The sequence below is a fragment of the Chironomus tepperi genome, unplaced genomic scaffold (genome assembly GCF_022539635.2).
Source record: "Chironomus tepperi strain 1889 unplaced genomic scaffold, CSIRO-AGI_Ctep_v1 contig_11, whole genome shotgun sequence".
Lineage (NCBI taxonomy): Eukaryota > Metazoa > Arthropoda > Insecta > Diptera > Chironomidae > Chironomus > Chironomus tepperi.
This window is the reverse complement of record NW_027226133.1, coordinates 686,007-697,707: the sequence shown is the minus strand read 5'-3', so window position 1 is coordinate 697,707 and position 11,701 is coordinate 686,007. Positions and strand designations below refer to the sequence as shown.

The window sequence follows — 11,701 nt, the reverse complement described above, 5'->3', positions numbered from 1 at the left end:
CTGAATGAAAATATAAAACTGCTGGTTTTTGGTTTGCGCACAAAAACTAATTTTTTTTACTTTTTTGTTCTCTCACTCTCTTCATAACATTGAGTTGTTATCGTGTGTACATATACACAAACTGGTTTGACTCTTTGAGAAGAGAAGAAAAATTAAATTTGCTCAGCTTGAAGTGATTTGAATCAAGTTCATTGCAACAAATTTATTATATAATACGATTATGGTATAGTCGAAAGTTTTTTTTTGCAAGTTTATTGACCCACCAATCAATAGGATAAAAAATTATTTTTATGGTCTATTTTGCTGCTGCTGCTGTATCTCATTGTGTGCCTTTTTCCTCTTTTTTAGCTTATGTAAATAATTGTAATGTGAGACAGTAAGAAAATGAAATGGTTAGAGTCATGACTCATGAGTTATACATGCATTTAGCATGTACAGCATAACAATTGGACCAAGAGTGAACAATGTTCACCTGCATTCATAAATTTTTTAATGCATAACCCACTTTGCAAGGCTTCCCATCTAGAATGGAATGTGCAATTTATTTCCTTAGATTTTTTGAAAATTTAATATTTTTTTGTACATGGTTAGAAGGAATAGGAAGAGTTTAGTTTCGGAGAGATTCTTTAAATTAGTTTTGTAAAAATATTGTTGAAATTTTTAGTAAAAATATAGTTTTGTAAAAAGTTGATTTAATTATATGTTAAAGTATGCGATGAATGAGTTGAGTTTGTAGATGATTTTTGAGTTTTTCTTGGAAATTTAACTGAAATTTCAAGACAAGTAGATGAAACTATGAATTTTGTTGAACCTTGCAACATCAAAAATTTCATCAAGAATATTTTTAATTTTAATCTGAATATTCCAGAGCTTAAAATAAGTTAACTAACTTACTTACTGCAACTATAATTCTACGTGGAGCTAAGGTTACAACAAAAAGCTTTCCATCTGACACTGGCTCTGTCATCCAGTTTGTTGAAATTCTTTGTCCGCACGTTAAGCTGAATAAGTTCAGTCGATACGGTATTTTTCAATTGACTTTGAGTCGACTAAAGTCTCTTTGATTATTCCAGAACTCAAATTCAACTTGAATTTCATCCCGAAAGACTATCCTTGATCAAGGATAATGTAACTCGGGTCTAAAGCCAGATTCAGTATAATCAGGCCCAATCAACCAGGAGCGAATAAATTTTTGAAGCAGGATTTTGAAATTTTTTTGTGTTGAACCCAAAAATTGAGAAAGAGTGAATTAAGCAAGAATTAAGTTGGATTTTTGACTAGAAAATTCTTGGAAATTGAAGAGTTCCTATCACAAGCAACTGAGACTTACGAAAATGCCTTTTTTTAGCCTTTTTGAAATCGTGTGCCTTCCATGAAGTCGAGTAGACTTTTTAATAAAAACTCCAAGTCAACCTAAAATTCTGGCATTTTAAGTTAAGTTGACTTGAGTCGTACCTACTTATTTACTTCGATAGTCGTACATCTCAACTGTGATCCATGGCCTCCCTTTTTTTGTCAAGACTTTCAGATCAGAAGAAGATTTCAAGCTTGTTTGAGAGTCTAAAAATCGGAACTAAAATAATGAAACTCCTTGAAATTCAATAAACAGTTCCAAAATCCACCAAAACATCCGCAAAAGCCATCAGTAAGCGACACAAAACTCAAAAAATCAATTAATAAGTGTAATTTAAAGGCAATGTAGATTTTATTTTTCAAAAAATAGGAAGAAGAAGCACACAAAAAATTCAACGGAGCCACATCTTTTCGGAAGTCAAGCGGAAAACTTTAAACCATTATTTGTTTATGTATCATATGACATCGGAAAAAAAGAAAAATGAAAATTTCCCCTCAAAATAAAATTCGACGATTTGTTCATTTTAGACGATTTTTCATCCACCAATTGCGCATGTTCGCGCACAAACTTTTACCACCGAAAGTAATTCAAAGTGATTTAGTCATATTCAAACATTCGTGCCGATAACAAGTTAATTTTGTCGCGCTCCTTTTTAACGGAGAAAAAAAAAATTTTTGTGTAGTGAAAAAGGCAAAATAAAGAAAAAAAAAAAATCCGCAAAAATCGAAGAAAATTTTTTTTTTGTGTTTAATGAGAAAATTTTTAATCGGAAACTTTACAATGAGCGGAAAAATTTATTAAAAGTTAAACAAAAATCAGCAAAAATGACTTTTTAATGAATGTTGAAATAGTTAAGTCAGCGGAATAGAGCCAAGCACCGAATAAAAGTTTATGTCGAGTATGTGAAAAAATAAAAAAAAATAAAATAAAATAAAAGTAAAAAGAAAATATTTCAGTTCTTCCGTTTATGTTTATACTTATGTGTAGTAAGCACAAACTTTTTTTTTTTTTTGAAACGAAAGGTGTAACTGTAATGATGTTAGTGATTTACATTGAGGATTTACTTCAAGTTATTTAGTTATTTCATGGATTAAGTGAGCACATGTTGGAATAATAAAATTCATGTGAATTAAAAGTCATTTGCTTATCTCGTAACTTATAACGTATGTGAATGTTTATTTCCTTTTTTCATGCATTTTATTTGATGACATATTTTTTTATGAGAACGGAAAGAAAGCTTTAAGAGCTTTTAAAAGAGAGAGAAAATATTTAAAACATTTCCGGCTGATGTTGACAGATTTTTTTCTCCTTCTTGGGAATTTCGAGTCGTATTTTGGTAGACTAAAAATAAATAACATAAGGAAATGGAAATATTTTTGTGATGTCATGAAAGGATTTAATGGGATTTCAATTATTTTTTTGAGTTGAAACGGATGTTTTTGTTTTTGATTTCATTCGACACGATTAGTTGATTTATTAGACGGATTGACGTGTATTGATGCCATTTTTTTCACACATAGTTCAAAAATTGTGGTCGATTAACAAATCCACATTTCAATTAGAATTGAGTGGAAATGATCAATATTAATCAAAAATCAATGATATTGTCAAATTGTTTATCAATCAATTTGTCATTAGAGGAAAATGTCGGATTTATTGACAGTTCTATTATAAATGTTATTTTGTCGAATGTTATTTAGGGAAATGTGTGTTTATATAGATGTAAAATGTGGAATATGGGATGTTAATGTTGTTGGAATATAAGTGATTTTTGGATGGAATTTTTACAATTTTTATGATAGTGTCCTGAGCTCGAATTTGATTGGAATTCTGAAGTCGAGTCAAATTTCCATACAAAATCCGAGTCGACTTCCAGCTCTGATAGTGCCTGACTCTTGATTAATTATGATTCATGGTCTCCCCCCTTGATAATTGACAATACCAACCAATTTCTGAAATTAAAAAAATTCAATATAGTTTAAAGTCAGCTACATAAAATTTTCACATTGCATGCATTTTTTAACAAACAAATATTTAAAAAAAATCATTTTATTTCCGTTGATTTTTGCATTTTAATATTTATGCTGAGATTGGTTGAAAAACACTTCGTTAGCAAATGTCTATTTTAATTATTTTCAATTAAACTTGAACTTTTATTCGTGGAATTAAATGGGTATTTAATTAAAATTAATTTGAGGTTCCCGATTGACGTTTTTCATGGGAATCAGAAGGTGGTCACATGACATCCAAGTTAGACAACATGCGCCCCAAGTGGCGACCAAATGTCATCGAAGTGGCAGCTAATATTAAAATTGAAAAAGATTGCCACAAAATGCAATGAAACCTGATCGATTTAAATTGTTCTTGACTGTCATAGGGCGCACAAGTGGCAATTTTCGTGTTAACTGCCTCGTGCATACCATGTCAGGTACTTGGATGTCAAGAAAAATTTGTGCCAATCGGGTTCCATGCTGTTTTATGCTTTCATATGACAAAACATGAAAAGAAGTAAAAATGAAAAACCTTAAAACTATTTTTTAAAATATTCAAACAGGAAATAAACTTTTTTTTCCATCAACACACTCATTAAATATCGGAAATCCTAAACTCTTTATTTAAAAATAGCAAACAAACGTCTATACTTCTATTCAAGGATACAAAATATTTTTCATATCGAGAAATTTCCTCGCTTCTTTCGTTAAACGTTAAATCACCGTATGTCGATAAAAAAAAATCGATAAATACTTCCTTTCATGCCCAAAAACATAAAATAGCAGTACAATGCGTTCATAAATGAGCCGCCGATTTAAGGAGAAATAACAATATTAATTAAATTTTTATTGTGCCACAAAATACATAAAATATATTATTTTCTCTCCTTTTTTATGTTTTAACAATGGCTGATCATTGAAATGAATTGCGTGGAGCAAAAAATATATATATTAAATGACATTTTATCTTGGGACAAAAATAATAATGATATTATTTAACCCCTTCAGAATAAAAAGGAAAATTGCGAGTTGATATTTCCGATGAGGGATGGGATGGGTTGAGTATTGGGTGACTATCGATTGGTTTGTTATCGTTTTGTCAGAACTGAAATCACTTATGGTTCCTTAGTTCTTGATCTGAGTCTATTATCTACTCAAATTATTAGCATTGATCTCCATTTGATTGGTTATGAGCATTTAGTATGTAATTGTCGTCTTAATATTGTTGATATTGGTTTTGAACTACTAAACCCAATGTTTGAGGAACAACTCTCTCTCGTAAAGAAGTAGCTCTTGTCTAACAAGAAATTTAGAATCTAAATCACGTCTGGTTTAAAAAAGAGCTACACAAGATCGGCAGTGTAGTCCTGATATTAAACAATTCAAGTATATTACTATAACATAGTTCCCACATCTGCCAAGGTGCCCTAAACACAATAATACAATGACGACTACTCGGTACTTGTTATTGATTTATAGAAGCTGTTATACTCATCCTAAATTAACTCTGGGTCAATTCAAAGAGATCTATATTGAGTATCTCAACCATATTGAGTCCATATCCATAAAATATCATTCAATAATAATAAAATAAACTTCTGGTCATCCTGTGCATGAATAAAACTATTGTATCATGTCAAAATTGATGACAACATATTCGTAGAACATTTTCTCCTCGATATAAAGAGAAAATTTGTTTATTATATACAAATAATGTACAACTACACTATACGGTCGTAAAAAATGAAACCCTTAAAAACATGACTCAGTGTGTATACTTTTATTTTATTTATAGATGATATGAGACAGTAAAAAAAGTTTTTTTTTCTTTCCTTCTTTTATTTTCATCACTCAGTGAATGAGAAAATTCTTCATTTCATTTTCCGAGAATAATACGAGTTGTCGGTTGAAGGAAAAGAGAGAAGAAGCGGAAAGAAAAATAGAAGAAATAAAAAAAGTTGAAAAAATTTTTGCTTATTTTCAGTAAATTTGCTGTTCGGTGTAAATAAAATGATTTGCGAAAAAAAAGCTTTTTTTCTGTTTCAAACCGCGGCAGCTTCCGGAATCGAGTTGTTCTAGCGTAATTTGTTCAATCTCCAGAGAACAGGGAGGAAAAATTGTTTTGTAAAATATAAAAAAAGTTTCAATGAACTTTTAACACCATAAAATCCAAAAGGGAATTTTTTCAGAACGGGGAAAAAATATGCAAACTTGTTTTAATTAACAGTTCATGTTTATAAATGTGTAATGATTACTGTAGACTTTTTTTTTCGTAGAAAAATGCGAATTTTTGCTGCTTCATTGCAATTATGAAACTTTTAATTAACATATTATGACGATAGTTTTTTCACCTATATTTTACAGTCAAATTAGTAACATTTTCTGGGAAAAATTGATTTTTGCATTAATTTATTCATCTGTTGAATTAAAATTAGCACATATTATTCAAAACAGAACAATTTTTTTGAGATTTGCAATAATTATGTTTGAAAATATTTAAAATTTATTTGGAAATTATTCGAGTCATTTTTGATTTTCAAATTCAATCGATTTGGATTAACTTCCATTCATTATTTGGTAATTGTTCAATTAACATAAATTATAATTTAAACAAATTATTCATTTCGATTTGCTGCAATTTGCTGATTGTTATTAATTTGATAAATACAATTAGTTACACATCTGTCGATAATGTTTCAATTTTTGAGCTAATTTTTCAGAATTGAATTAAAAATTTTGAACTATTTAAATAATTAATGATTTTTGAATTTGAGTTATGAAATGAAATCTTATTCAAGGTTCTGACAAGATCGTAAAAATTGCGAAAGTTTATGATTCTAACCTATTTTTTTGAAATTTAAAATTGTAAAAAATTTCAATATTTGTATGAAGACTTTTAAAGTTGCCAATTTTTAAGGATTTTTGAGTTCAATATAATTTTGAACAACTTGGATTTTACTAAATACGACAAAATGTGACTTGACCTTGGTTACTTGTTCGAACATGAAAACAAAAGCAATTTTGTACAATTTAGAGAATTTATATCTCTTTGTAAAACACAATAGGTTGATTAGTAACCAGAAAACTCTAAAATTTACTTGAATTTTATGTAAGGAAGTCAATTCGAATTGACTTAAGTCAACTCAACTCTATTAATCTGAACTGAGTTTGTTTATTTAACATTTTAAACAAATTTTAATTTAAAATAACAATATCTAAAACTCAAAGCAACTTTACAATAACAAATTGCCTTTGTTAATGATTTAACCGACTTCAACTAAACTTCTGCGTTTTCAAGATTCATAACAAAATTAATTATCTACCCATCAAAACCACAAAACCATCTTTCATCTTCATCGAAACCAGAAATGTTACATCGAAACAATTCAATCATTAAATTTACAGTTGCTACCTAATTAATTCTATTTTCAAGATCTATAAAATTTTAAACTGTTTTGAGTTTATTTTTATTTTTCATCTAATTTGATAAATAACCTCACGTAGGCTGAAGTATCAACTCTAATTAGTTTCAAGTTGAATTAAATTTTCCAATTTTTCCTCCAACTCGAGCCGACACAGCTTATCAATTTCTGAACGAGAAATTTTCAATTTTCAAAAACTGCTTTTGGAATGAAATAAAAAGTTTGATAAATAATGATGGCAATGTTCCAAGACCAAAAGTAATTATCTGTATTATTATCATAGCGTCGTTTTCTTCTTGCTTTTTTGGAACGAGCACTTCGTTATGATTGAGTTTTTGAACTGAATACAATTTTCTTGATTATTAAAGTTCAAAGCAATATGAAAAGTGAAATGGAGAGCAATTTAATTCAGCTATTAAACTGTACTTGAAAGGATGCATTTATTCATGGCAAATATTTTCCATGAATGAGTGGAAAAAAATCATTTAATTGAATGAAATTTTATGGAATGGAAAACGTTTGGCGATCATTGTGACATTTGCATTTTTTTAAATTAAATTGCATTCTTTTTTGTGCTTCAAATGGAAGGAATGTTGTGAATTTTAATAATTTATTATGAGAAATTTTCAGTAGTTTTTTGATGAATTGCAGCATCTGGCGTTCTTGGGAGAGTTTTTGTTAGAAAATTTTAGTTGTTAAATTGTTGATTTAATTTGATGAGATCTTAAGATGCTTAAATGACGTTAAACTAGCGAAAACTGATGCAAATGTCAATATTTAAGTTTTGAGTTTGTTTTGGAATTTTATAATATTTTTTTGTCGACTGTTCAAATTTTATTTTTGGAAATCTCAAACAATTTATTGAAGAAGATTTGATACTCTTACTTCATCTACACTCAAATACAACCCAACCGTCATAAAGTAGGCAAATACCCAAGTGAGCCACTGAGTCAATTTTCATTTTTCGTCATCAAAATGAACAAACAATAGTCATTATTATCAACTAATTTTCAGTTCATAAAAAGATCATCAACCCTGTGGATTAGTTGTATTCTAATGACTATTGTCTATCCTTTGGGATACATTATTATGGAATTTATTTGAACTTTGATCCTTGTGTTGCTAACGGTTATGGTTTCAATTGGCTGCGACTGCTAAATGGTGCACTTTGCTGCATGATGAAGCAAAATTGCATGGTTTGCAAGGAAAGCAAGCTTTTGCACATTTTTCCACATCTTAAATGCTTCTATAAATACTTGAAAATGTTTACTAAATCAGAAAAAACCATACCTTGCAAAATTAAGCTTTCCTGCTTCCTACTTCCAATAAATTTCATCTTAACTCAAAAATAAAGAAAACTTTTCAAACTAATCAACAAATGTTTACTAACATTCAACAATTTCACAAAAATAAATTCAAATAAAAATCGAATAAAATTTCATTTCCTTCAAACTTGTTTCACCTCAGGCCAAACCCTCAAAGTTCATCATCAAACTGAAATACGTCAAACCAATTTTCAATATTTTCATAATATCAATTTCATAATAAAGTTTCCATCCAACTTTTTTTCAATCGATTACTCTGAAAATAGCTTATGGGAGTGTGGAATATAATCAAATTATGAGCATGTCTGAAAGACTTTTAAAGTAAAAAAGTTTTTAAATCAAAAAACAATTAGAGTGTCCGATACTTGACGGAATTCCTACCTTTTATGCTGTGTATTCTGTTGTTTCCGTATTTGACTTGCTTATTTTTAGGAACAAAAAATTGAAAAGTTTCTTTTTTCTTTTTCTAGGTACATGAAAAATATTCAAAATATGAAAAACATGTTTCCTTCTTTCTTAATTTTTTTCACGTGCAAAATGTAATCTGAATAATATATTTTGTCATCTCGATACTCTCGTGTCAAATTTCTTCTTTTTCTTGTTTCCTTTTTATTCCATCATAATAAAAAACAGAAGAAGTGAGGCTGAAATTTATGGCATAATCCTTCTTCTCATGTACCACATTTCTTATACATCCTCACAGAGTTGTTTAGTCAGCACAAAAAATTCTTTTAAAATTTTTCAAGTATAATTTGTCAATTTTACTTCGAAAACAGTAATAATAGTCTAAATGTAGGTTAATAATATGAGTATGTGCTAACGTGGTTTTGTGGTACTCATTGATGTTGTTTTCAAATCAGATAAATTTTATGTGAAATGATCAGGGATGGGGGGAATGACAGGAAGGATGAAAAGGAGTAAAATGAACTTCCAAGAAATATAAATTTTTGAAAGCGGCATTGCGGAATATTTTATGCCATAAAGTAGCATGAGTGCGCATTGAATTGGAGTAAAATATTTTGTGGAAAATTCTTGGAAGGATTGAGTAATTTACAATTTAATTTACTTTACTTTATGGACTGTTTATCATCAATAATGGATAATGATGCCACGTTTTTAATTTTTAAAACAATGTTCTAATTAATAATTTTGAAAAAATTATCATAATTTTCTCTAAATCTATTTTGTGAATCTAAGGATGTGGTACTTTCAGTCATTTCATAGCTGTCAATGCAACCTTTCCCCCCTACTCTCTCATGAGTGATTTTAGACCACCCACGCTCTCCATTAGAGTAGGAATCCGTCTCAAATATTTCAATTAAGACGGATTCCCACACTGATGGAGGGAAGGGGTGGCCTAAAATGGCTTATGAGGGAGAATTGGGGTTGAGGAGTGTCTTGACAGCAATGGTATGATTTTAAGTACGTCAACCTTCAAAAGCTCACCTTTTATACATATTAAAGTCCCTTAAAAGCAAACATACAAACATTCTTATTGATCCCCATCATCTTAACCTCCACATCCTGTGTGTTCCCTAACAAAACAATCCTTTATAACAACCAACCCTGTAATCCATGTACAAACAAAAAGAAGAAAACCCAAAACAGGAGAGATGAGACACAAAAAAGGAGAGAGGAAATTTAAAACATTCCAATATATTCGACAGCTGGTCTCAAATTTTTTTCCCACTCATATTTAATTCAATTGTCTTCTTTTTGTCTCCTTCCCGTTTTGAATTCTGCTCTTTTTTTGTGTTCATCTCCATAATAAAATAAAAATCAAAATTTGATGAGCATAATCGAATGTAAATTTATTCTACAATTCAAATTCAATAGAAATTGCGAAAAATTCGAATGAAACGAAGGAGAAAAAAAAGAGATGAGGAAAGAAAAAATCTGCCAGCAAATTGCTCGACTCGATTAGATTCGAAAGGCATTGATATGCCGGCATATATCAAGGAAATTAAGAGCTTTTAAAGCTTTTCTTTCTGCTCTAGATGTGTTTGTGTATTTCTACATGTCTATATGTTCTATCTTTTTCTATTTATATCCTAGGCTATATTCACCAGAGAGAAGGATGAGGAATGTGAAGTGCTTATAAGACGGTTTGTGAATGAAAGAGAAAAGTGTGAAGAAAAACGAAAGAAAATTAAGTGATACTTGCAGTTTTTTTTCATCTCGTTTGTTGTGTTAGATTCATTAAGGAAAAGAAGCAGGAATAAATAATAATAATATCAACCTAACACAATTTTTATCCTCCGACATCTCACAGTGTATGTATTATCATAATAAAAATAAGAAAAAAGTGAGGATCATAATCCATACATAATTCACAAGTGGAATGATAAAAATGATGTTGCAAAAATTTTTATAACATAAAAAATATTTTCTCAAAGAACATTAAGAAGGGTAAAGGAGGGACAGAAATAAGTAGAAAGAGAAAATGAGAAAAAATGGAATTAGTGTGGAAACATAGTGTGTTCATTTATGAAATTCATAAATAGATGATTGAGTGTTTTTCTCTCTCATCCTTCGGGATTTATTGAGGAAAAACAGATTATAACACAGAATATAATACAAAAAATTTTGTTATATACGTGAAAAAATAAGAAAAAAAGTATAAAAATTATTAAAATTATTCAGAGTGGATTAAAGAAGTGGAGAGCAACAATAGCCTTGCCATCATCAACAAAAATGTGCTTGTTGGATTTACAAAGGATTATCGTTTTATGTCTGCCAACATTATTATTTGCAGCAACTATGGAACCAGGTAAATTATTTTACATATTTTAAATATATGTTCTCAATTATGAATGCTACATGAACCTGTCTTGTTGGGAGTTGTACACATATGGTGGTTATTTTGATAATCTATGGTAATCTAGTTATGCTCAGCTGTTTGCTGGTTGATGATTATTGATATTACTAAATTTGAGCGAAACAAATGAAATAAGTTCCTCTGTTGCCTTTTAAAAACCACACGAAGGTGCTTAAATAGCACAAATTGGTTATCGATTAAGAATTCTGCCCAAGGTCGATGTGTCTTTGAGATGTTGCTAGATTCAGTTTAAATTTGATACTATAGCAAAGTTACACCGTTTTGGAGCAGGATTTAATATCGATTAAACCTCCATTGGGCAGCATTTCAGGATGTCTTCTATTTAGCGTTAATTAATGTGTTCGTAACTTAGCCTTAACGAAGTCACGAAGCCTTTTTTCCTTCTTTTTGTCGTTCGGAGAGTTTGAAGGGTTAAGGGAAACATATTGTCGCTTAATAAGTGCTACTCGCGTATATAATGTGGCATCTTGAAATGACATTCGAGGCCTTGCATTCCCATTTCATAATTCAATACTGCGAAAGGAAGGAATGGATAAAATATTGATCGAAAATCATATTCTTTATAAAAAAAATTGCATAAACTAAGGCTGACTTGAATTCAGACTCAAATTTGAGGTGTATTATCAATATTATGGATATAATATTCCTTATTGCTGTAAAACATTCAATTTACATGCCCAGCTTACAATTTTTAAAACACAAATCTTGAATTAGCCAACCCTAAACATTAAACAATATCCCTTCAAAATCACCGACCTAAAACTCAAGCA

General features: G+C 29.7%; 1 protein-coding gene across 2 annotated transcripts in view; it reads left to right on the top strand.

Moving 5' to 3' along the window:
* The first annotated feature begins 1,969 nt into the window (after positions 1-1,969).
* The window catches only part of dpr12 (defective proboscis extension response 12), a 49,036-nt gene continuing 39,304 nt past the window's right edge, over positions 1,970-11,701 (top strand). For both annotated transcript variants that reach the window (XM_070636134.1, XM_070636126.1), the window contains exons 1-2: positions 1,970-2,517; positions 10,148-10,862. In XM_070636134.1, coding sequence (XP_070492235.1) covers positions 10,787-10,862 — 76 coding nt within the window. In that variant the 5' untranslated portion in view covers positions 1,970-2,517; positions 10,148-10,786. The remainder of the gene's footprint in view (positions 2,518-10,147; positions 10,863-11,701) is intronic.